The sequence below is a fragment of the Microtus pennsylvanicus genome, chromosome 11 (assembly GCF_037038515.1).
Source record: "Microtus pennsylvanicus isolate mMicPen1 chromosome 11, mMicPen1.hap1, whole genome shotgun sequence".
Lineage (NCBI taxonomy): Eukaryota > Metazoa > Chordata > Mammalia > Rodentia > Cricetidae > Microtus > Microtus pennsylvanicus.
Window position 1 is genome coordinate 17,042,506 of NC_134589.1, and position 26,659 is coordinate 17,069,164.

Here is a 26,659-nt window from a genome sequence, read left to right on the forward strand (position 1 = left end):
ATGGATTAAAGACATGAAGGTAAAAAAAAAGCTGAAAACTATTGGAGGGATTTTGAAGAGCAGGATAGTCTTTGAAAAGCTGTGCTTTAATGGAATACTATACAGCGGAAAAAATAATGACATTTTGAAATTTTCAGGCATATAGATGAATCTAGAAAACATCATATTGAGTGAAGTAACCCAGACCCAGAAAGACAAATATAATATGTACTCACTCATAAGTGACTTTTAGACATAAAGCAAAGAAAACCAGCCTACAGTTCACAACCCCAGAGAACCTAGAAAATAAAGAGGACCCTAAGAGGGACATACATGGATCTAGTATACATGGGAAGTAGAAAAAGACAAGATCTCCTGAGTAAACTGGAAACATGGGGATCATGGGAGAGGGTTAAAGGGGATGAGAGAGGAAGAGAGGGGAGTGGAGAGAAATACATAGCTCAATAAAAACTATTTTTTTTTAAAAAGGAAGAAAACTGTGCTTTAAGCAGTAATTCCCACCTGGCAGCAGAATGAAGCAGTTACTTCATCTATGTTCACACATCTCAGCCTATCAAACAGTAAGCTGCAAGACTTGTAATTCTGTAATGATTGCTTTTGAAAAGAGCTAGCATAGATGGCTTGCATTGGTATCAGAAACTCCCACAGGGAAACCTCAACAAATAAACTCCAGTGTGTTAACTACTATGAGTGCTTTAATCCCTCACCAAGAGCTGGCAGGGGTTCAAACAGAAACTTCTCCTCCTCGTCGATAAGTCCTGTGTCCATGTTTCTCAAAGCCTCGTCTACAGCAGTGACATCAGCCTCTTCTCCTAAGGAAATGTGACATGATAGAATTAAGGAACATAGGAAATCACATAAAAGTAGGTTGTCTGTGTAAGTCCTACATACTGTTTGAAACAAGAAAACTGTCCCTGGGTCTATGTTACACTTTATGACATGAATCATCATAAAGTTAAATAAATATCTAGAGATAGAATTCAGCAGCAGAGTTCTTGCTTAGCATGAGCAAGGTCCTGAGTTCAACCCCCAGAACTACGAAAACATTAGGAAAAATTTAATTCAATATAATATCTTGGCTATATGGTTATCTAATTCATTGTGACAATATAGAACAGCTAAGTCTAGAAGTATCTTTCCTTAAAGTCCCAAAGTTATAGTCTTTATTTATTAAATGAACAATTATTCAAGTTATTTTTCATTAACATCTGTCATTTTTTTTTAGTCCTATTTCACCAAGATCTAAAATATCCCAGATGGCCTGCTACTTCGAAACCATAGTGTCGCTGTTTTATCTGATGTAGAGCAGTCAATGAAAATGAAAGGTCTCAGCCGGGCGGTGGTGGCGCACGCCTTTAATCCCAGCACTCGGGAGGCAGAGGCAGGCGGATCTCTGTGAGTTCGAGACCAGCCTGGTCTACAAGAGCTAGTTCCAGGACAGGCTCCAAAACCACAAAGAAACCCTGTCTTGAAAAACCAAAAAAAAAAAAAAAAAAAAAAGAAAATGAAAGGTCTCATAAATAAGCATCTAGTGACAAATTTACATGTAAAACCAACTATTCAACGAGTATTTAAGAAATAAAATGAGTGTTTTAAATAGATGTGCTGTTTCTATGTTTTGCCAAAAGCATATATACATACATACATACACACACATATAAATGTATTTAAAGTATATATATTAAAATATATTAGAAGAATATTGTCACAGATAGTATTTTTGAAATTTCAGTTTTGGAGTTGGAGAGATGGCTTGATGGTTACAAGCACTTTTTGCTCCTCCCAGAACCCACACAGTGGTTTACAGCCATCCATAACTTCAGTTTCCAGGGTATTCGTTGCCCTATTTAGATGTTCAAGGGCACCAAGCACATGGATGTAGGCAAAACATTCATACATAAAATAAAATGAATAAATATAATAAAATATTTCAATTAAATTTTTACTCATTCTTACTCATAGCACAATATAACACTGGCTAGAAATTAGGCAGTTACTTAATTAGTTAATTAATTAACTCTTCATTTACCTATAGATTCATTAATATATCATATCCCATTATTTTTGTCTTTATTAAACAAGTATAACATAAAAAACTGATGGGGAAAGCTCTGTTAACCAATCACGTTTAAAAAGTGGAGCCTAGTTACACAGCCTTGTGGTGATACATAGATGAATATAAATGGGTTAATTTAAGATAAAAGAGCTAGCTAGGAACATGCCTGAGTCATCTGCCAAACAGTGTTGTAATATAGTTTCTGTGTGATTATTCAGGTCTGGGCAGCCGGGAACATAAGGAGCAGTCTCAGTTTACAGCAGGGGGAAAGTAAAATGCATTGAATACAATCAGTGCTATCTAAGACTGACTGGAACACTGGGACCATGGTGACATCAGGGCCAGGGATGCTGCCTAGGGCTATGTCTGGATCTGTGGCCCTACAGACAAGGTCTGTGTAGATATCCATGGCTTCTGATACTGCCAAAAGCAATGTCCATGCCAGCATCTGAGCTGCTATCTGGGGCGATGCTGGTGTCCAAGGGACACACTGCCACAGGAACTATGCCTGAGTGACCTGCATTGCTACCTGGGGCCATGGTAACATCCAAGCCTGGGCTGCTGCTGGGAACCATGTCTGGGTGCGAGGCCCAAAAGCAGTCAGAGTCTGGAATGATGTCCATTCCAGATGCTCGTGTTACCAAACAGGGGGTTTTAGAAACCATGAGTGTTAAAATCAGAGCTCACTGAGCCAGCCCTGTTCCTCACTGGCCCTGGAATAGTTGGTCCTGCCCCTCACTGGACACTAAAGCAGGAGAGCTAGTGCTGCCCCCCATGGGAGAGCTGATCCCACCACTCGGGGGAGATGGCCACCTCAATGACATGGGGCTAGGAGATCTGACTCTGCCCCTCACCTGAAGGGGTGGCCCAGACCAACCAGCTCAGCTAACACCCAGACCTACATCCTGGGCCTTGGGTTAATCCATCTGTGACCTGATGAAGTGTGAGAAGGGACTGATCCTACTGAACGATAACCACAGACAAGATCTCCATGACTTGGAGAAACAACAGGCTATTTGAGGAGTCTCAGACTAACGACTATTGCGATGAACATTTGCAGTTGGGGCTGATAAAACAAAAGGGGTACACTGCATGACACAATGCAGCTCCTAATGCCACTGGGATGAACGAAGAAGAGGTGTTGCAAAGATGGAAGAGTGAGGTGGGTTTTTGTTTATTTTGTTTGTCTTGCTTTGTTTTTAATTAATTTGGGGGTTATAAGGCAGGGGTGATGGGGAGGATATAGAGGGACTGGGAAGTGAGTGATAAGATTGGGGTGCATGACGTGAAATTTTCAAAGAACCAATTAAGAATTTTTTTAAAAAAAAAGACTGGCATGGAAAATACAATAAACACTGGAATGTTAGTGCAAAACCTAGCAGACTATAAACAAACAGTACAGGGAAGATCTGAAAAAACTATCAGCTATGCTCTCTGGCAAAAGAACACACAGTTTTTCAAGTACACAGAGGAAAAAAAACATAGTAAGGGCCATAAAACAAATACCAACAAATTGAAGATTTCAATAAACATATTGAAGCTATACACCATACATTCCATGACTATAACAAAATTAAATGAAAATAAATATTAAAACAAATTTAAAAATCAGGAAACCACATAATACACATCCAAATGGTCCATGGGTCAACAAGAAAATTATTAGAAAAGAAAATGTCCCAAGCATATATGTGAAAACTCAACATTCATTATACACAATAACTTGAACAATTGTTCAATGACAGGTTAATGAACTTAAAGTAGAAATAGAAGTAAAATATAGTATAAATATAGTAAGTAAAAAATAAAATAAAAGTAACAGTGGCTGCACATTAAATTTAGACTGGCCATTCTTAGTAGCTGAGACATAAATTCTACCTCGAGCTATCCATTATCTGTACAAAGAAGTACACTGTAATAGAGACTGCTTGTTTGCTTCCCTGCTGCCCAGACCCGAATAATCACACAGAAACTATATTAATTACAATACTGTTTGACTGATGTCTCGGGCTATTTTTAGCTAGCTCTTATATTTTAAAGTAACACTTCTATCAATTTATGTATCACCACAAGGCTGTGGCTGACCAGTAGTGTCTTTCTCCTTCTGCAGCTACATGGTGTCTCCTTGACTCTGCCTACTCTCTCTGTATATCTCTTCTAGCCTGGCTATACTCTACCCTGCCATAGGCCAAAGTAGCTTTTTTCATTAACCAGTAAGAGCAACTCATACACAGAAAGACATACCACATTGGTACACTGGGATTTTTGGACAGAAAATATTTTTTGTTGTTGTTAAGTTTCAAGACATTTTTATTTACCACTAATAACATTAAGACAATATTTTCAGGAGATATAATAATATTTTACCTTGTTGTTGATTATATTTCTAAAAAGTAGATGGGGGGCTGGTTCAGTGATCAAGATTGCTCTCTGCTCTTGCAAAAGACCAAACTTTGTCTCCAACATCCATGTTAGACAACTTCAAACTACCTGTAACTTCAGTTCCAAGGGACTTGACACCCTCTTCTGGCCTCCACAGATGCCTACGTGTGCACATACACACACACATGCACAAGTGTACACGTGCATGCACACACACACACATACACACACTAAAATAGATGAAGCATATTACTAATTCCCCCAAAGAAGGCGTTTCCACAAAAAAAATCTCCATAATGATTTTTGGTTCCTCAAATTCATGTCTATCCAAAGTCATGAGCAATAACCAAATAAGTAAGCCTTAAGCCCCAAGAAGCAATGTGCAAGGGGATATAATTGCAGCTTAAAGTCAAAATTAGTCATCCCACTGTTCTTTCCAGTACTGCAGGCATGAGAAACAGGAGCTCATCAGAAAATACCATGAACACTGAAAGAGTAAGATAAAATCCTTAACACACTGAATAGTACCGTCAAAAATTTTACCAGACTGAGTTTAGTTACTGGGGGAAAAAATGAGGCTCATACACAAAAATAACTGAAGAAATCAAAGTTAAAATATCAAAAGAAATTCGTCAGTATTGCTATAGGATAGGGTCATTTCAGGTTCCCTATCCTCAGCTGCCCAAGAGACTAACTGGGGACATCACCATGGGCTCCTGGGAGCTACTCTGGGGTCAAGTCTCTTGCCAACCCTAAGGTAGATCCCTTAACTAAGAATTGTGCTTCCGTGCTCCCCTGTCCAACCTTCCTTTATCCCAATCCTCCTGTTTCCCCAAGTTCCCCCACTCCTTCCCTTCTCACTTTTCTCTCCCCATCTCCCCTTACCCCCATCCCACCCCACCCCCAAGATCCCAATTTTCTCCCCGGCAATTTTGTCTACTTCCCATTAACAAGAGGATAACTATATGTTTTTCCTTGGGTTCACCTTCTTATTTAGCTTCTTTAGGTTCACCAATTGTAGTCTCCGTGACCCTTATTTATGGCTAGAAACCAATTATGAGTGAATACATCCCATGTTCATCTTTTTGGGTCTGGGATACCTCACTCAGGATAGTGTTTTCTATTTCCATCCATTTGCATGCAAAATTCGAGAAGTCATTGTTTTTTACCGCAGCGTAGTACTCTAATGTGTATATATTCCATACTTTCTTCATCCATTCTTCCATTGAAGGGCATCTAGGTTGTTTCCAGGTTCTGGCTATTACAAATAATACTGCTATGAACATAGTTGAACAAACCTGAAATGACCCTATCCTATAGCAACACTGACGAATATCTTGCATATCACCATAGAACCTTCGTCTGGCAATCAATGGAGATAGAGACAGAGACCCACACTGGAGCACTGGACTGAGCTCCCAAGGTCCCAGTGAGGAGCAGAAGGAGGGAGAAAATGAGCAAGGAAGTCAGGACCACGAGGGGTGCACCCACCCACTGAGACAATGGGGCTGATCTATTGGGAGCTCACCAAGGCCAGCTGGACTGTGACTGAAAAAGCATGGGATAAAACCGGACTCTCTGAACATGGCGAACAATGAGGACTGATGAGAAGTCAAGGACAATGGCACAGGGTTTTGACCCTACTTCATGTTCTCGCTTTGTGGGAGCCTAGCCAGTTTGAATGTTCACCTTCCTAGACACGGACAGAGGAGGGCAGACCTTGGACTTTCCACAGGGCAGGGAACCCTGACTGCTCTTTGGACTGGAGAGGGAGGGGGAGGGAAATGGGAGGCTGGGAGGAGGCGGATACTTTTTTTTCCTTTTCTCAATAAAAAAAACATAAAAAAAATATCAAAAGAAAAAAATTCAAGCAAAAAATTGTCTTAATATCAACAATAAAACTTTTCTCTTGTTTCTTAGTGAAGAACTATAAAGTAGCATTAAGAACTTGTGATTTATCATATGCTAACATGTTTAATAAGTACACTTTGGTTACAACCAAGTAATTTAATCCTAGGCGCTGGTTCATTCACTTTAACTAATGTTACTTTTACCTTTACGAGGCCATTAGTGGAAAACTGCAGTCATCCAGACTCCGGCTCCCAGACTAGAAGAAGAGCTAACTACCAGCCCGTTATCTGGTCTTTTTCAGTTGTGTACAGATTAAACGTGCACGGCACAAAGGCATTAGAAATTAAGCCTTTCCGTTGGGCCTTTCATGGTGTTAACCCTGAAAAGGCCCTCTGAGGTTTTTTTTTTTTTTAATCTATCTCCATTCAATGAAAAAATAAAAACCTTACTTTCAGAGGCAGATGAGAGCTGTGACTTGATCAAATGACTCAGAGGCTCTTCTAAATTCCATGTTCCATCCTCTGAAAGAAATAATGTCAGAGAACAAGGAGAAAGTCAATGATAAGATAAAGCAAACAGGCAACTCTAGTAACCGCTCCATTGGAAAATACTTTATAGGCGTGGCTTTGAACTCTGGAGATATAATCAGTCAGAAAGACAGACTCGCTGTACCACTTAGACACCCACTGGCCCTGCATGTCCTGCTTTGCAAAGCACTGCTGAAAAGAATTAGAGCGTGGATAACAGTAACTAGAATCTCATTAGGAGGTAGGTAGAAAATAGCCCAGGCTAACCCACTCTGCGGACTTGGAAAGTCCAGGAAGACTCACATTACCAAGTAAAGGTACTTAGGAACATTAAGTACTCACCCCTGGGTCCCACGGTCTTCAGTGCTGCATCAATCACATCTTGGGACAATGCAACCCCCACGTTTTTCAAAATGGAGACTAGATCATCAGCGCTTGCCTTATTACTCCTAATGGAGGTCAGAGTTTTCAAGGGACCTTGCATTTCTAGGGGCAAAAAATACACAGTGTAGGAAATTTCAAAAACACTTGAAATATCCTGAATAATAACAGTTATGTCTACCACTTATTGCAGTCTGACCTTGCTAAACTATGAGACGTATTTTGCATGTAACATCTCCCAATTTAAATCACCCCTCAAGTGGGGGAGGGTTGCTATTCAATTTTCCTTGACTTAAGAAGTAAGAAAAGAAAACAGCTTTGGAAAGACTGTTCTGCCCCCAAATACAGTGATTAATTGTAAAGCCAAGTTTAAAGAGCAAAGTATTTAATTTTGTAGGCAAAACATTTAGCCACTATGATAACTAAATTATAGATATATGAAATTATCATATATGAAATAAATGGGGAGGGAAAGTGATAATAGAACACATGTATAATGAACCCAGAAAGAGAGATGTTGGAGTAAGGGAAGGAGCCAGCAAAAGGGGGTACAGGAAACTAGGAGAATAAAAGAGGAGCAATAAGAGCTAAGTATTTATGAAAATTCCATTAATGAGGCACAGTACTTTGTATGCTAATTTTATTAAAGTTCTAATAAAAATTTTAAGTGCAATTTGAAAAAATAATATTATGTAAAGAACAACCTCAGAATATCTACTTATACTCCTCAAGATTTCATAAAGTAATTCGCTTGCCAAAAATTGGAAAACTGGTGGCCAGCACAGTGTGTAAAGGCACGTGCTGCCAAGCCTGACAGCCTGAATTCAATCCCCCAGACCCCCATGGTGGGAAGGAAGAACTAACTCCCATACGTTGTCCTCTGACCTTCAAACATTCATTATGCCCATACAGATCTACATGGCAAATAATTAAATAAAATGAAATTTAGAACTCTTTAAAACTGGGAACTTTGTCATAGTTTGACTACTCTCAAATATTTATTTTCCTTAAAGTAAATTGTTCACATGTACCAATACACAACAATATCACATAAGTAAGATGGAATTAATATGTCAATAAAAATGTAATATTTACTTCTGATAGTATATGTATAAATTATTTCCAAATACAAAAAAAACCATAAGCTCTGTAACCATCATTTCATAAACACTAACTCTGTAAGAAGCTGATGAACAATATTCCTATAAAGTCTTATCAGGCCCATTCTGAAGGATCAAAGATAAAATATTTTGTCTATTAAAAGCACATAGAATTTTGAACACATCCCAAGTCCTGGATTCAAAGGATAAAATACTTTTGTAGCTATCCAAATTGAACCTTGAATGCAGTTTTGCTTCAAGTTGGGAAGACAAAGACTAACCATTAAACTACCTCATTTCTTCTCAAGGAATGGGCTACTCCAAGCAGATCCAAGGAACCCAGAATAGCTATATATTTATAACCTTGTTTCATTTAAACTTTGAAAATTCAAAAGTTCTAAAGACATCTCTGCAAAGTGGAGCCAGCAGTTAACTACATTAAAGCTAGATTGCATCCAGTGTCTCATGACTGGGGTAGTGGATGAAAAGGAAGAATCCCATGAGAGGATTGCAAGTTTTAGCATTTTCCCTTATATTCCTACATGTTTCAACAATGACTCTCATGATAAAAATCTCCTTCTAATAAAGAGCTAATAGAATGGAAAAGAGAAGGGACAATAATAGGCTTACTCCCCCAGGATTTCAGCAAAATGTCTGACAGGCAACTGATGGCGGCCATCTTGTATCAGAAGCTTGGACAGAAAGATGAATTACCCAGATAGACTTCAGCTATTTACTGGGTTTTTAATAATACATGGATATTCCAGAAAACACAGATCAATAAAAGCTCATGGCTAGATTCCTGTTAACTCCAAAGCCAAAACGTATTTGCTGCATAAATGTGTGCTGCTTAATAAAACTGGAAACTTCACAGATGCAAGCAATGAAAATGAATATATTCCTCCCCAACTGTCTTTGAAAAGTTCCCACTTACTTGAACTTTTGGCGAACTGTAGCATTTCTTTCCACTTTATCAGCCAATATTTTAAATCCGCACTCCTCTCTTCTGAAAATGAAAGAACGTGCAGATTTGGGTTAAAAGTTGTGCATGTTTACTTAACTTTCAAAACCAAAGCTATTCCTGTGTGTTTCTAACTCCGGTTCTAGGATATACAACTCAGAATGACTGAAAATCAATATGGTTAGAACAACTCTTAAAAGCCCTTCTGTGGGAGAGCCAATGAGCATTTTACAGGAGTTTTGCATACACCGTAAACAAATTGTAGGGGTTGCTCTGGAGTGCTTCTCTCCCTGATTTTATAGTCTCTGGTTTCCAGCATTACAAGTCCTACCTAACGATTACACTTACATGGTGATAATTCACCTGCCAGAAAGTAAACTCAACCATGGTATCTCAAGAAGACTCCACTTGAAATGCATATACATGTCAGACAAGGATGTGTGCAGCCCTTTGCCTTTTACCAGCCGTATACTTGGAACCTAAGGAGAAAATAGCACCACAAGGCCTCCATGGAAAGTAAGGAAACAATGCCAGGAATTTAAAATCACCAGCCAAACTCTTTGAAGATTGTGGGGAGATCAAACTGGATTTATCTCATGGGATTGATAGAGCTTCACAGCCTCTAACTAGTACCTGTTATTCAAATCTCAAATGGTAAAAAGATAGGTGGAGAAGGAAAAATTATATTTCCCTAGAATGCTCAGTATAAAGAAAACACAAGAAAAAAAAAATCAAAGAAAAAAAGTTTCATCCAGCCCCAAAAGGAAAACCAACTGTTGATGCACTTATTACGATTAACTCTAAGTCACCCAACTCCATGGATTTATAAGGGAAACTATATACCACTTTATGTGGAATTTTAATAAGAGACTCTGGCAGGCAGAGGTGGCACACGTCTTTAATCTCAGGACTAGAAAGTCAGACGCAGGTGGATCTCTGTCAGTTTGAGGTCTGCCTGTTCTACAGAGTGAGTTCCAAGACAGTCAAGGCTACAAGGTTTTTTTTTGAGAAATCCTGTCTCAGCTAGATAGATAGATAGATAGACAGACAGACAGACAGACAGATAGATGACTCTGAAAAGAAAATACGTACTATCAACAGGAATGTCTGAATACAACTTCTGTAGTTCTTCGTCTGAAATGTGAAGTCCCAGGCCTTTGGAAATATGCTTCATATCATCAATACTAATTTTTTCATTCGTGATTCTGTCCAGAGTCTTTGCAAGTTCATCAACCTCTACCAAAAGGAAATATTTTCAGTTTAGATTCAATTAAATTCTAAACAGAAAACTTTAAACTGTAATTCAAAAGTTAGTACAGATAGCTACAGTTTTTCATTTAAAGACATGACGGTTCAGTTCAATTTACATTAAGTACTTACTTGCTCTAAATATGTATTTAACCTTCATTTAACATACGTGAAATAGAACCAAATGTAAGACAGACCCTTAGAAAAAAATTAAACTTTGGTTAATAATTGGAAACTAATGTTAATGTAAAGGGGAATTTACTCGCATATACCTGCCTCCATTCTATTTAAGAACAAACACTTTAATAGGGGCTAATATAGTAATAATTGGTACAAACATTGTATTAATAAATTCAAAGGATACTAACACTAAATTTAAAAATGTAAAAAATCCCAATGGAATATTTAGGGTGGATGCTACGACCGATACAGTTATTGTACATGTATGTATTGTACTGTAAGTAGCTTGTCCAAGAATAGTCAAGAAAATATGAGCCATCTTCAACAAAGGGGCTAAAGATGTGCTTAAGAAAAGTCTCCTCACTCACCCACTGCTGGTGGGAATGCAAACTTGTGCAACCACTCTGGAAAGCAGTGTTTCGGTTTCTCAGGAAATTCGGAATCAACCTACCCCTGGATCCAGCAATACCACTCTTGGGAATATACCCTAGAGAGGCCCTATCATACAACAAAAGTATATGCTCAACTATGTTCATGGCAGCATTGTTTGTAATAGCCAGAACCTGGAAACAACCTAGATGCCCTTCAAAGGAAGAATGGATGAAGAAAGTATGGAATATATACATATTAGAGTATTACTCAGCAGTAAAAAACAAGGACTTCTTGAATTTTGCATACAAATGGATGGAAATAGAAAACACTATCCTGAGTGAGGTAAGCCAGACCCAAAAAGAGGAACATGGGATGTACTCACTCATATTTGGTTTCTAGCCATAAATAAAGGACATTGGGCTTATAATGCATGTTCCTAGAGAAGCTAAGTAAGAAGGTGAACCCAAAGACAAACACATAGGCATCCTCATGAATATTAACCTTCATCAGGCGATGAAAGGAGACAGAGGAGCACGGGACAGAAATCTCAAGGTCCAAATCAGGAGCAGAAGGAGACGGAGCACGAGCAAGGAACTCAGGACCGCGAGGGGTGCACCCACACACTGAGACAATGGGGATGTTCTACTGGGAACTCACTAAGGCCAGCTGGCCTGGGTCTGAAAAAGCATGGGACATCCGGACTAGCTGAACATAGAGGACAATGAGGAATACTGAGAACTCAAGAACAATCGCAGTGGGTTTTTGATCCTACTGCACGTACTGGCTTTGGGGGAGCCTAGGCAGTTTGGATGCTCACCTTAGGAGACCTGGATAGAGGTGGGCGGTCCTTGGGCTTCCCACAGGTCAGGGAACCCTTATTGCTCTTAGAGCAGATGAGGGAGGGTGACGTGATCGGGGGAGGGGGAGGGAAATGGGAGGCGGTTGCGGGGAGGAGGCAGAAATCCTTAATAAATAAATAAATTAAAAAAAAAAAAGAAAAGTCTCCTCAGCGAGTGGTGCTGGGAAAATCACAGCGCTCAAAAAAATTAACGCATAAGAATGAAGCTAGAAGTCTATCTCTGAGAATACAAAACCATCAACTCGGAATGAATGGATGAGAGATGTGAGCAACTGCATGAAACTAAGGAGCAGATAATAAATAAGCTACAATAAAACAGGAAACTAAGAATCAATAGTAAGGTAGTGGGGGGACGGCTAATGGGTAACACGCTTGCCAAAAAGCATGTAGACCTGAGCACCTATAAAAAGCATATTTGTGGGGGCTGGAGAGATGGCTCAGAGGTTAAGAGCATTGCCTGCTCTTCCCAAGGTCCTGAGTTCAATTCCCAGCAACCACATGGTAGCTCACAACAATCTGTAATGGGGTCTGGTGCCCTCTTCTGACCTGCAGGCATACACACAGAATATTGTATACATAATTAATTAATTAATTAATAATAAAAAGTAAAAAGCATATTTGTGTATATGCAGGTAGGGATGGGAGGGTACAGGAGACTCCTTAGAGCTCACTGGCCAGCTAAGCTCACAAAACTCTAGGTTCAGTGAAGGAGACCCAGTATCAAAAAATGAGATAGAGAAAGGTTGAAGAAAATACCCAACATTGACCTCTGTTTCTCGACATACACAGTCACATGTGTATACACACACACACGCACACACACATACACACACACATATGAATTAATAAATAGGGCTAGAGTACAGATCAGTTGTAGAACAGCTGCCTAGATCAGTGGTAAAACAGTTGCCTAGCTGTATAATCCCCGGGATTCAATTCCCCCATACTAATAAAGAAAAGGAAACAAGGAAGGAACAAAAGGAAGGAAGATAAAGGAAGGAAGGGAAGCAGAGAGGTAGGGAAGGAGGGAGGGAGGGAAAGAAAGATTTATAAGCAATGCTGAAAGCCAGATTGCATGAACATAAGAAGCTCACCTTCATCTGAGCCCTCATACTACTGTACTCCATTTATTCAACATGATAAAATATTAACAATATTTGCATGTAAATAGGCAATCAGTTTCAACAATTACAGCTTTTTTCCTAAGTTCTAAATGTGCATAAAACTTCTTAATTATTCTCACCTCTAAAATTCTGCAAATGCTTACTGCTTTTCAGTGCTAAAAGAGCAGCCCTTTGGGAAATTTCTCCATTTTCTATAAAGAGGAAGACAGTACAAAGATTAAATTGGTCGTCAAGAAACATGATGGATATCCACAGTGAGCTCCATCAGTTTGCTTAGAGCCCCCTGAGAACTTGTTATAGTTTTCTGCACCACGGACTTTTGTCAAGAATGCTATCTCCACTGTGTATCTATTCAGACCCTATCACATCAAAACCAGTTCATGCATCTACTTTCCTTAAAGCCCTCTCTCATCCTACATTCCCCCTAACTACCACTCTATCCCTCGATTTCCATCTTGGGATAATTTCTGGAAAGAAATGGCTTATTCATATCTTCATTCACAGCTCCAACTACTGGTGGCTAGCTTCTGTCAACCACCACTAAACCTGTTCTTACCAATTGAACCAAGTCAACCACTTACCTCCGAGCTAATGAGCACTTTCTAATTCTTGTCTAACTTAATACTTCCCTCCTTTACACTGACTTTGCTTTCCTTTGTTAAGACAGCTTCCTCCTGCTTGCTTTCCCATCTCTCTGATTAATTCTTGAGGTCCTTATAACTTAACGGCCTCGTGCTCTGTCCCTGCTCTTCTCTCATTCACCCATCATCTTCTAAGTTACTGTTTCCAGCCTGGACCATTGCCTATCGCACATTGTCAACTCTCTGTACACAAATATCTCCTAAGATAAATGTTTCGTCTTTATGTTAAAACCTGGTGGCCTTCCTGTATCTCACATATGAAATGACATCAGGTCGTCTGGACTATTTGGAGTTCCTTAATACCCCTTAATGTCTACATTTTGTACACACTGAATATTCTTACCTCTTTTGAGACTCCTTCCCTGCACCTCTGAATTTTGTCTAATTCTAACTCATACATCAAATTCAACTTCAAAATCTACCCCACCACACCCTTGTGGATTTGGTTCTCATTATACGTGTCTACTTATGCTGTGAGCTTTGTGTCGTATAACAGAAAATGACCTTGAGCTTCTGATCCTCCTGCCTCCACCTACTGAATGCTGGGATTGCAGGGGCATTCCACTACCCATGGTTTCTAGATCAAACTCAGGGCTGCATGCATGCAAAGTGAGCACTCTATCAACTGAGATAGACTTCCAGTCAGTACTTTTCTGTTTTCAAATCTTCTCCCACCAAGTGCTTTCTTTTTTTTTCAACATTTTGATGTCTTTATTTTTATTTATTTTTTTAATTTATTTATTTATTAAGGATTGATGCCTCCTCCCTGCCACCGCCTCCCATTTCCCTCCCCCTTCCCCGATCAAGTCCCCCTCCCTCATCTGCTCGAAGAGCAATCGGGGTTTCTCAACAGAAGAACTTCAAATGGCCAAAAGACACTTAAGGTCATGCTCAACTTCCTTAGCAATCAGGGAAATGCAAATCAAGACAACTTTAAGATACCATCTTACACCTGTCAGAATGGCTAAAATAAAAAACACCAATGATAGCCTTTGCTGGAGAGGTTGTGGAGAAAGGGGTACACTCACCCATTGCTGGTGGGAATGCAAACTTGTGCAACCACTCTGGAAAGCAGTGTGGCGGTTTCTCAGGAAATTTGGGATCAACCTACCTCTGGATCCAGCAATACCACTCTTGGGAATATACCCAAGAGAGGCCCTATCATACAACAAAAGTATATGCTCAACTATGTTCATAGCAGCATTGTTTGTAATAGCCAGAACCTGGAAACAACCTAGATGCCCTTCAACGGAAGAATGGATGAAGAAAGTATGGAATATATACATATTAGAGTATTACTCAGCAGTAAAAAACAAGGACTTCTTGAATTTTGCATACAAATGGATGGAAATAGAAAACACTATCCTGAGTGAGGTAAGCCAGACCCAAAAAGAGGAACATGGGATGTACTCACTCATATTTGGTTTCTAGCCACAAATAAAGGACATTGAGCTTATAATTCATGTTCCTAGAGAAGCTAAATAAGAAGATGAATCCAAAGACAAACACATAGGCATCCTCCTGAATATTAACCTTCATCAGGCGATGAAAGGAGACCCACCAAGTGCTTTCTAAATGTAAACATTCCTACTTATTTTATACATTGCACAGTGCCACTGACTCTCAGGTCCATCACACTCCACAACTTGAACTGGTTCTACTCACGTAGATGACAACACATACCTGATGTTAATATCATGTAGTGCCCCAGTCAGTAGAACGAATGAAGCAATGCCCAAGCTTATTTAATAATGAACAAAAGAAATTGGTTTTGTTTCACCATGTTTTTTATTTTCACTTTATCATGTTTTAAATTTTTGAATTTTATTTGCTATTGGTAAATATTCAACATGCAAACTGACATGTAGTTTAGTGCCATGTATTTATTAACCTATGATGCCCTTTGCTTACACTGACTCAGCTCCCATCACCCTTCTGGTTCTCCTCATACCCCACCATGCCCCTTCCTTGTCCTATATAGTTCCATTCTAACTTCAGGAATTAATTTCTTTAAATTAATAGCTTTCCAATTTAAAAATTCTATGTCCATTTGTCTGGAAGCTTTGGATGTTCACACTCAGCCTCAAGTCATAAACATCTTAACCAGACAGAGCAGAAAGCCCTCTCTTATTCTTCCTAACAGTTCCAAGTCACTCCAGCCTTCCCAGATAATCTACCTTCCTCAGTTTCACCAGGTGTTCCAATCAAATATGCCTGATCCCAGTGGAATCAACAAAGGAGACTTTAAAGGGTGGTGTTAAACATACTTACTAAACTTCTTTAAGATGCTCTATTAGCCAAAGTGGCACCGAGCATCTGCAATCCCAGGATTCAAGAGGCTGAAGCAGCAAGATCAAGAGTTCGAGATAGACAGCCTGGGATACACAGCTCCAGACCACTGAAGCAGCAAGATCAAGAGTTCGAGACAGCCTGGGATACACAGCTCCAGACCACTGAAGCAGCAAGATCAAGAGTTCGAGACAGCCTGGGATACACAACTCCAGACCACTGAAGCAGCAAGATCAAGAGTTCGAGACAGCCTGGGATACACAGCTCCAGGCCAGTATGGACTGCACAGACACTGTCTCAAAAGCTCAAACATACAAAAAAATTCTATTAAGGGTAATGACTGCTCTCGGTATAACTCTTCTGTTAAGGCCAATGGAGTGGCGGTGCTCATACATACCGTCAGCATCAAGCGTCTCCTCTAACATCTGCTGTTCTTCTGGCTTTAAAGGAATATTGAGGTCACTGAAAGCATCCTTTAACTTGGCAATTTGAATCTTGTCAGAGCCCATCAACTTGACAGTATTAAGGGCTCTTTGTATATCTGAAAGCAAATGGAGATTCTCAAAGTCACTTTGTATTTTTCCTTTGTAAATGCTTTTGTGTTCTATGTGGTTAACATTAATGTACCAATAATTCAGTCTGCTTGACAAATATCTGTCACAATATTGTCTCCATGGTTGCAGAACTAATCAAACTAGCCATAAACTCCATCATCCTGAGTATTTCTCTGAGGCAACCAGCCTTTTTTTGTCTCAGTGTGAAAAACTAAGGGGAACTAAGAGATGACGTCTGAAGAAGGATGACTACTTAACTTAAGAGTTGGAGACCAGCCTGGAGACAGCATAAAACTCAATTTCAAGGGCTGGAGAGATGACTCAGAGGTTAAGAGCATTGCCTGCTCTTCCAGAGGTCCTGAGTTCAATTCCCAGCAACTACATGGTGGCTCAAAACTATCTGTAATGAGATCTGGCACCCTCCTCTGGCATGTGGGCATACATCGAGGCAGAATGTTGTATACATAATAAATAAATAAATCTTTAAAAAAAAAACTCGGTTTCAAAATGAACACATAAATAAGAGAATTGGGCATACCACTAAAAATAAAAGAATTCCAGTAGTTAAAAACATAATTCAAAATGGACCATATAATATAAATGTAAAACTATAAAAAGATTAGAAGAATGCACAGGAACTGGACATAAAGGTCACAAGACCATAAGAAGCCATGGTAAGAACACCAGTATCTGAAACCAGCTGGGCCCTATAACAAGACCTGACAGAGAAGAGGAGTGGAGGAAAGAGGAGGGGGAAGGGAAGAGGGAGAGGACAAGAAAGGATGTAAAACCTTTGAGAACTTGGCAAGGCAATGGTTTCTTACATATGACACAATAAGCACAATCTACAAAAGAGAAAAGTGACTGACTAGATTACTAAAAACAAGATTAATGAACTTTTAAAGGCACTTTTAAGAAAATAGAGACAAGAAAAGACATAGAGAAAGTATTTGCTAAGCAAGTATCTGATAAACCACTTACATCCATAATATATAAAGAAATAATAAAAACAGTGAGGCGGTGGTGGTGCACGCCTTTAATCCCAGCTCTCCGGAGGCAGAGGCAGGTAGATCTCTGTGAGTTCGAGGCCAGCCCGATCTACAAGAGCTAGTTCCAGGACAGGCTCCAAAGCTACAGAGAAACCCTGTCTCAAAAAAAATAGAAAGAAAGAAAGAAAGAAAGAAAGAAAGAAAGAAAAAAGAAAGAAAGAATAAAAATAACCCAACTTAAAAATGAAAGGAAAACACGAACTAAAGAAATACAAAACGAAAATATGTTTAACATCATTAGCCATCAGAATAAACAAAGAAAAGTCATAGTGACACACTGCTCCCACTGCTGAGAACAGTTAAATCACTACACACAGTTGCAAGTACATGGAGACACTGCAGTGCTCAAATACTTCCACTACAGATGCAAATGTATATAAAAGGTTGTAACCACTTTATAAAACAGTTCAACAGTTTGTCAAAAACTTAATCATACCTCATAATATTTCCCAGTTACCCACCTCTTGGTAATTAGCCAAAAGTAAAAGCATGCCTATACAATGACCTGTGTGTTATATTTGCAGCAGCTTTTGGGTGAAAAGTCCCAAACTAAGGACATCATAATATATACCATCAAGTCAATATATAAACCACACTATATCTATAAAATGGAATAGTACTCGATGATAAAAGAATGAGTTATTGAAGCATGTCAACACTATTGTGCCACATTAAGGAAGCCATCAAAAAGGATTTAAATGCAAACATAAATCTTAAGAGAGAAAGATAAGTGATTGCTAGAGGTAATAAGTGGAAAGATGATGTGGGACAATGGTCTTTTATCCTGTCATTTGTATTATTATTAATAAAATGCTGATTTGAAGGCGTAAGTCACAAACAGTGCCACACCAGTTTGGAATTATGATTATTAGGGTGGTATTTATTTAAAGGGGAAAAAACTTACAGATCGCTATCCCAGACAACAGCCCTCTATGCAACCAGGAAGGGAGTCCAGTTGCTGACGGAGCAGGAAGTTAAGAGAAAGAGGAGAGGGAAGTGGCCGCTTTTTTAAAGGGAGAGAGACCACGCCCCAATGGGTTGGTATCTCAGCGGCTATAGGCTGGAGGAGTGGGAGGACCTCCCACAACACTGATTGGCCAGTAACCAGGCAGGAAGTAGAGGTGGGGTAACAAGAACAGGAGAATTCTGGGAAGAGGAAAGGTCAGTCTGCAGTTGTCACCCAGCTGTATAAAAAGCAAGATGAGAATCCCTCGCTGACAAAGCTATCAAGCCACATGGCTAACACAGATAAGAATAATGGGTTAATGTAAGATGTAAGAATTAATAAGAAGCCTGAGCTACTAGGCCAACCAGTTTATGATTAATGTAGAACTCTGTGTGTTTATTTGGGACTAAACAGCTGTGAAACCTGGTGGGACAGAAATCTCTGTCAACAGAAAGAAGGTAGAGAAGGCAGGAGATCAAGGGATGTGGCGAAAATCTGGGAGGTAGGATGTGTTTATTATCTTAACTGTGATGAGGGTATCACAAATGCATGTATAGGCCAACACTTCACCAAATCATACAATATAAATATAAAAACAGAAAATTTATATACAAGCTATATTTCAGAATGCCGCTTCGAAAATAGTATCTTAAGACAATAAAAACTATGGCAAATACTTGAAGTCAGAGTCAGCTGACCCACCTTCCAATACAGGATCTGGTTTATGTGTACTTAAAATCTCCAAAATTTGCTCGAGACTTACTTCATCATTTTCTAAAAATAGAAGGCCATAATTATAAAATGCCAAAGTGTTAGTGCTACTGATCACTAAATGACAGAAGGTGGGACAGGCAGGTGTCAATAACCCATCATTAAATAACTATGAAAGAAAATAAAAAAAGCCAAATATTCTAACTTCTGAAATGAAACAGGATTCAAACCAAAGCTATCTGAGATAGCTCTACACAGAGTTTGAACTATATTTATTTATTTGACTTAAAAATAAAATATAAATTTTTATATACGGACATAAATATGTATATATGTAAAATAGACTCTGATGTATATCTCTGATAATAAGTCCAGGAGAAAAAAGTATAAATTTTAATGTGTTTTCAATATGTCTACCTTCTGTTATATCATAGCCCATCTATCTATCTCCACCTGACTTTTCGTTAGATTTCAAAGGTCAGTTTGTCTCTTAACTGGAAGAATGACTTTAATCAGGAATATGAAGAGGGGTCTGGGAGATTACTCAACTGGTCAAGTGCCGACACACACACACACACACACACGTGTGTGCGCGTGATGGGGGGGGGGAAGCACACATGTAGGGGTGAGGAACCATGTGAGAACCCAGAACTTTCATAATGCAGCTTGCTGGGCAGGGGGCCCTCTGTAATTCCACCCTCAGAAGGAAGGTAGGGTAGAGGATCCCAGAGCAATCTGGCTAGCAATAGAAACTATATCAGTAAGCTCTGGGTTCAGCTAAATGATTCTGCCTCAGTGATAAGGTGGAGAAGGATCCAGGAAGATTTCTGACATCAACTTTGGGCCTCCACATGTACATATATGTACACACACACACACACACACACACACACACACACACACACACCTACGCATATACAAATGAAAGAAGAAACGTTTAAATCATAGAACAGTAAAAATGATAGGACTGGGGTATAACTCAGTTGACAAAGTACTTGACTCACAGCAAAGTGGATCTGAGTTTGACTCCCTAGAAAAGCCAGGTGTGGTGGCAACCACTTGTGATCCCAGCCCTGAGGGGATGGAGACAAAAGAACCCCTGGAGCTTGCTGGCCAGCAGGCCTGGCCTAAGCAGCAAGCAGCAGACCAATGTGAGATTCTGTCTCAAAAACAACGTGGATGGCTCCTAAAAAAGGACAATGAAGGGCCTCTGGGGGCCTCCTCACACAAGTGCATTCACATGCAAACTCCAAACACATGTGTGACTACACACACACATACACACAAATGCCCGTGTATGTTGTGAGATATTCATACACTGTGTGAAGCTGTATTGCTGTGATTGGTGTAATAAAAAAGCTGAATGGCTAGTAGCTAGGAAGAGTTTTGGTGGGACTTCCAGAGACATAGAGGACTCTGGGAAGAAAAGCCAGAGACGAAAGGCAGAGAAGTCAAGAGACACAGAGAAGAAACAGGAGGTGCAAGATGGAAGAGAGGTAATGCCACATGGTAGAATGTAGATTAATATAAATGGGTTAAGTTTCGAGAGCTGGTGGGACAAGGCTAAGCTAGGGCTGAGCTTTCATAGTAAGTCTCTGTGTCAGTATTTGGGAGTAGTTGGTGGGACAGAAAAGGACACTCCATTCGGTGCTCCAATGCGCTGGCATGACCACACAGACAGAGCAATTGTGCCTGCCAGCCACAGCAGAGCACTCAGGACAGCTCATGGGGACTCGGGAAAGAGGGCTTCCCAGCTTCCCAGAGCTGGGTGGTAAATGTAGCTTACATATTTATGGGGGGTTGGCTGCAAATTGTTACTGGTCATGGTAAGGGAGAAAACTAAGCAAGGAAGGTTAGATTCAAGGATCTCTTTCTGAAAATAGATAAAAGGGCAGGTTATTGAATCTACTTTAAACTAAAAAGCAACCATTAATCTCAAATATTTCACTTTGGTATGAATTTTGTATGTGGATACAAAATGAAGGCTATTTTTGTTAGAAAATATTCTATATATGTTTCTAGTCTTATTTAAGATATTTCTGTATATTGATACAGATTTAAGGTTATTTTTGTTATATTGTATATGTTTTTATTCTTGTTTGAGATATTATAGCTATACAACTCATTTAAAAATGCAAAGTTTTAGTTCTTGAAGACTATTTAGGATAATAAAGACAGATTAGGAGTTAGCCATCTATAATAATCAAACATAGTAATGTTAGGTATGCCTTTAAGGTCAAACAAATATATTTTAGACAGATAGATGGTCTTTAAATACTTCCAAGACCTACAAAATATGGCATTTAAGATATTTTAATAGCATAAGTCTTTTCGTGACAGTGAGACACATCTGCTCCTGGCAGCACCAAGCTTCAGAGAAGGTGATATACATCAAAGAACCTCCATATAGAATTTACTTTCCTTTGTGGCAAAGCTATCTAATGGGAAAAGAAACTGCCATTGCCCTGACTGCTGACAGCATGCTTGTCCAAACTGGACAAGCAGGACGCAAAAGAAGGCATTTGACAAACTTTGCCAAGGCAAGGTAGGACAGTCCTTCAAAAATTCCTGATTCACAAAAGTCTATCAGATATTCTAGACTTGTAGGCAAAAGATGGATGCCCCAAACTTACAGAGAAACCTTGGGTGACTATCCAGGCAGCCAGATAGCTCTGTCATTTCTATAGTTTTGGAAGTTGCTTGCTCTGTGCTTTCTGTTTACTCAGACATATCCTTCTCAAGTTTTTTTATGGGGCTGAGGACTAGGTAGTTATAGTTTTACAGTTTTCCTTGCTACTAAATTTAAAAAAACTTACATAAAAATATAAAGTCTATGAAGTTGAGAAACATAAAAGCTTAAGTTGTTTATCTAAGAAAATGTTTAGAGGTCTAAAAAGATAATTTTAGGATGGTAATACAAGTTATGATAGAAAATGGCTTATTTATAAGACTTTAAATTCATCAAGATAAGATACATAATAAAGTATTTTCTCTGAATATGTGAAATCAAATGTATTAGACATTATAGATGTAATTCTTATCTAATAATTGTTTTTATTATATACAACCTTACTATATTAGAGATAAAACCTTTCCCTTTTAGACAAAAGGGGGAAATGTTGTGGAATATTTGTACTGTAATTGATGTAATAAAGAGTTGAATAGCCAATAGCAAGGCAGCAAGAGGTTAGGTGGGACTTCCAGAGACAGGGAAGACTATGAGAAGAAAAAAGGCAGAGAAGCCAGGAGATATGGAAAGAAAACAGCAGGTGCAAGATGGAAGAAAAGCAATGCCACATGAGAGAATATAGATTAATATAAATGGGTTAATTCAGGTTATAGGAGCTGGAGGGACAAGCCTAAGCTGAAGATGGGCTTTCTTGAGTAATAATAAGTCTCCATGTCATTATTGAGGAGCTGGCTGGCAGGACAGAGGAAGGCTTATTACACATGCACACATCATCATCATCTTGGGGTGGGTTATACAGCATGTGAACTATATCTACATGTTAAAAAGACACCAAACAGTTGCAAAGAAGAAACTGTACAATAAGAAAGAATTCACCATTGACAGAGGCCTGTTTCAGGATCTCCTGCATCGTATTGTGGCTTATTGGAACTCCAGTACTAGTAATATTGGAGACCAGTTCACTTGCAGCCATCTTATTTTTTCTGATATTATCAAGAGATGTAATCTTTTTCAATAAGCCTGCAAATACAGGAGGAAATGAAAACAGATGTTGATGTTGAGATCAAATCATTTTTAATCCTTGGTACCCACAGCCTACAAAAAGGAAGTAGGTATATATCTTTAAAGGCATTCTGAGTCAAAAAGCTTTTAAAACACATCAGTGTGTTTTGTTTTTAGAGGTCAAACAACAAACAAAATCACACAGTAGGTAGGTAAAAGCTCCTTTTCTGCATAACTTCTGAGGAAGCTCATTTTGGTTGTTAACTGTTTGCTCTCAGAGGCGTTTCTGCTACCCACTCCACTGTACCACCAACAGCTGAGCTTGCCAACACCTGGGCAGCAGTTCAGAGAAAGAGGTTAAGAAGCAGAAACTGAAGCCAAGGAGTTGAGGAAAGGAAACTGTGAAAGAAACTCTGGTGCACACTAAAAAGCAAGGCCTTGTCTTAGACTTCAGGGACCTTCCTCTTTCACAAGCATGTCTGCGAGCTTCACTGCTCTGACCTTCCCAGCACTTTCATCAGTGAGACAATAACCACACAGAGTCAGAGACATGAGGGAAATGTGCCACTAGAGTAATGAGACATTTCTGCAATGCAGCATACGTATATTGAGAGAAGTAATTTATACTCAAAATACAAATTAAACATGCTAAGGAAGGAGAAGTCTGGATATAACATAACATTTCAAATAAGGCAGAGGAAACAGGGAGAAGATGCTGAGAATAAAGATAAACAGTTTTTTAGAAAAACTTGAAATACCATAAGATAGTTTTTAAATTTTAATTTTATTCTTTTATTATGCTTACTGTTGAATGGTGTTGCTGGACTAGATGAGTCAATGAAAGAAGTAACTGCTTCTTTTAAGATCATTTCTTTTTCTGCAAAGTTAAAAGAGTAGGGTTTAAATGAGTCTGTTTAAAACAGGACACCAGGAGCTGGAGAGATGGCTCAGAAGCTAAAAACATCGGCTGCTCTTGAAGAGAACTGGGGTTCACGTCCCAGCACCCATACGGTAGCTCATGACCATGTGTAACTCCCGCTAAGGGGATCTGACACTCTCCTCTGACCTCTGAGGGCATTAGGCATATATATGCTACACCTATATGCATGCAGGCAAATATTCATACTCATAAAATAAAAATAAATATTTAAAATGTATTTAGGCAATAATTGTTTTAAGATCATTCCACTCAACTTCCAAATTTCTGTGATCACAGCATATGGTTAGATTGACGGAGTGCAAAAATACGTGTGGGCACACACCTCCCACACTCACCAACACACATACACAACACACAGAGATTCAAGGTTTTTAGGGGGTCCTGGGTTTTTTGTTTTGGTTTGGTTTGGTTTTGGTTTTTGGTTTTTCAAGACAGAATTTCATTGTGTGGTCCCAGCTATCCTGGAAAACACTCTGTAGACCAGGATGGCCCCATTCAGATATTTACCTGCCTCTGCCTCTGCCTCCTGAGTGCTGGATTAAAGGCATGCACCACCACCGCCTAACAAGTTAGACTCTAAAAGCTTCTAGTGAATTTGGAAGTGTTCCATTTTCTTTTTAATGCTATTTGGGACCTATCACATTTATTACATTACTCATGTGATTTTCCCCCAACTTTTAAAACTCATACACAGGTTATATATCAAACCATTTTCCAGTCCATATTTATCTTTTTTAATATACAAGTATCATTAGCAGATGATTAATTTTAATACTTGTAGTTTCTAAAATTTTTAATTTTTTTTCGAATTTCTTCATTTAAAATGTTTATACTTCTCTACCATCAACTTTATCTTTTATTTATTTAACTGAATACAAAACAGTAGAATAGAATGAGTAAAATAAAAACAGCAAAAAAGTAAATATGTAAGGGAAATACAGTATGAGGCTAGATTGACAGCTGAAAAACAAGACAAAAACTTCGTTAACTTCATTAATCACAAAGAATCCATTAACGGTGTGGTGAAGAGTGACAGCCATTTCACATGTCAACATAGGCTATGAAATGCCAATTTGAACATCTTGAAATATAAATATAAGTGTTCTTGGAGGCTAGTGGAGGTCAGCTCAGACTGTTTACAGCCACATACACTCACTGCTGCCACAGACATCAGAACATACAAGTTTCTCCTAGACACGGCAGAAGCTACCCACTGGTGTGGGAGTTCCTTCTGTCTCTGTGTTGCTTTTGTTGGTTAATGAATAACAAAACTGGCTTGGTCTATAGCATGGGAGAATGAAGGCGGAGTCAGAGAGACACTATGGAGCAGCCACCAGAGTCAGACATGCCGAAACTTGGCTGGTAAGCCACTGCCACGTGACGCTACACAGATTAATGGAGATGGGATAAATTAATATGTAAGAGTTAGCTAATAAGAAGCTAGAGCTAATGGGCCAAGTAGTGATTTAAATAATATGGTTTCTGTGTGATTATATCAGGTCTAAGCTAAATGGACAGCCGGGAACCAACATGCAGCCCTCCTTCAACAACCCACCACTTCCTCAGTTTTTAACTTCCATTCTCCCAAGTTCTCTGGCACATGTGTCTGAAAAATAAGGCTATTCATGAAGCTACAGTCTATGTATTTTCTGTACATTTTACCTTTCATGTTTTATGATATTGCAGTTTTTAAATTCAATGGCTGCAAAGTTATGCTTTGAGCACATAATTTGCATGACTATTTAACACCCAGGTTGTTCTCAACCTTTCATTGTGTTTTCATGGAGATCTTCATCCCCAAATCTCTTTATTCTTCTAGAAACGTTACTCTCAGATAAATTTCTGAATTAACTTATGGGTTATTGCTTGCATCCAAAATGTATCATACGATAGAATAAAGATGTTCTCAGCAAATAGTCATATTCTTTATATTCTTTATCCTCAAAGAGTGTTTAGTATCAATTGAAATTCAAGTACTTTATAGTTAGCTAAATAATACATTAGACTATATAAGCAAGATAAATATATATACATGCATATGCATACATATATGTGTATGTATATATGCACATATATATATAAAAAGGTATCCTATGAGTTGGGAATAAAGCTCAACTGGTGAGGTGTTTGCTTACCTACACAAAGCCCTGGGTTTGATTCCCAGGACTGCATGAACAAGGCATGATGGTGCACACTTGTAATCTAAGCAATCAGTAGGTAGGAGGAGGAGGACCAGAGGTTCAAGATCATCCACGGCCACAATAAATCCAAGGCCAGTCTAGGATCTATGAATCCTTTTCTCAAAACAGCAAAACAAACAAATGGAGCAGATACCCCCAAAGGTCCCATACTGAGTAAACATAATATAACTCAAGGATACAAACATTAGGCCAAAGCTTCTCAGTTGAGCAAATATTAAAAGCAGATTTATTTAGTTACTATAAAAAAGAAGGAATTACAGAACTGAGAGACAAAAGTTTATGACTGCATTTCTCTCCAAGTAGCCAGCTAGACCAAGCTAAGTGAGCACTGGTGCTGCCCACCTTGATGTACGGCCAGCTGTGCACATCCATTCTCCTTGCAAAGAAAATGGGACCCAGAAGTCACACACATCTTGTCCTTTAGCAGATCATCAAGTCTAAGCACTCTATGACTACGACAATATTATATCCTGTACCAAAAGAATCCAAAAGCCCATGTGTCACCTTTAGAATCCAGGGCTGAAGAAATAGAAACACAATATTTTTAACTATTGCATAACAATGAATGAGAATCCGGTTTCGAAACATTAATAACA

At 39.0% G+C, this 26,659-nt stretch overlaps 1 protein-coding gene across 1 annotated transcript in view; it reads right to left on the reverse strand.

The window, feature by feature from the left end:
- Efcab3 (EF-hand calcium binding domain 3) overlaps positions 1-26,659 on the reverse strand; it is a 370,379-nt gene that overhangs the window by 279,456 nt on the left and 64,264 nt on the right. Inside the window, 10 exon segments of the mRNA XM_075941765.1 lie at positions 708-821; positions 6,733-6,810; positions 7,159-7,302; positions 9,232-9,303; positions 10,351-10,494; positions 13,161-13,232; positions 16,369-16,512; positions 19,223-19,294; positions 22,797-22,940; positions 23,728-23,799. Coding sequence (XP_075797880.1) covers positions 708-821; positions 6,733-6,810; positions 7,159-7,302; positions 9,232-9,303; positions 10,351-10,494; positions 13,161-13,232; positions 16,369-16,512; positions 19,223-19,294; positions 22,797-22,940; positions 23,728-23,799 — 1,056 coding nt within the window.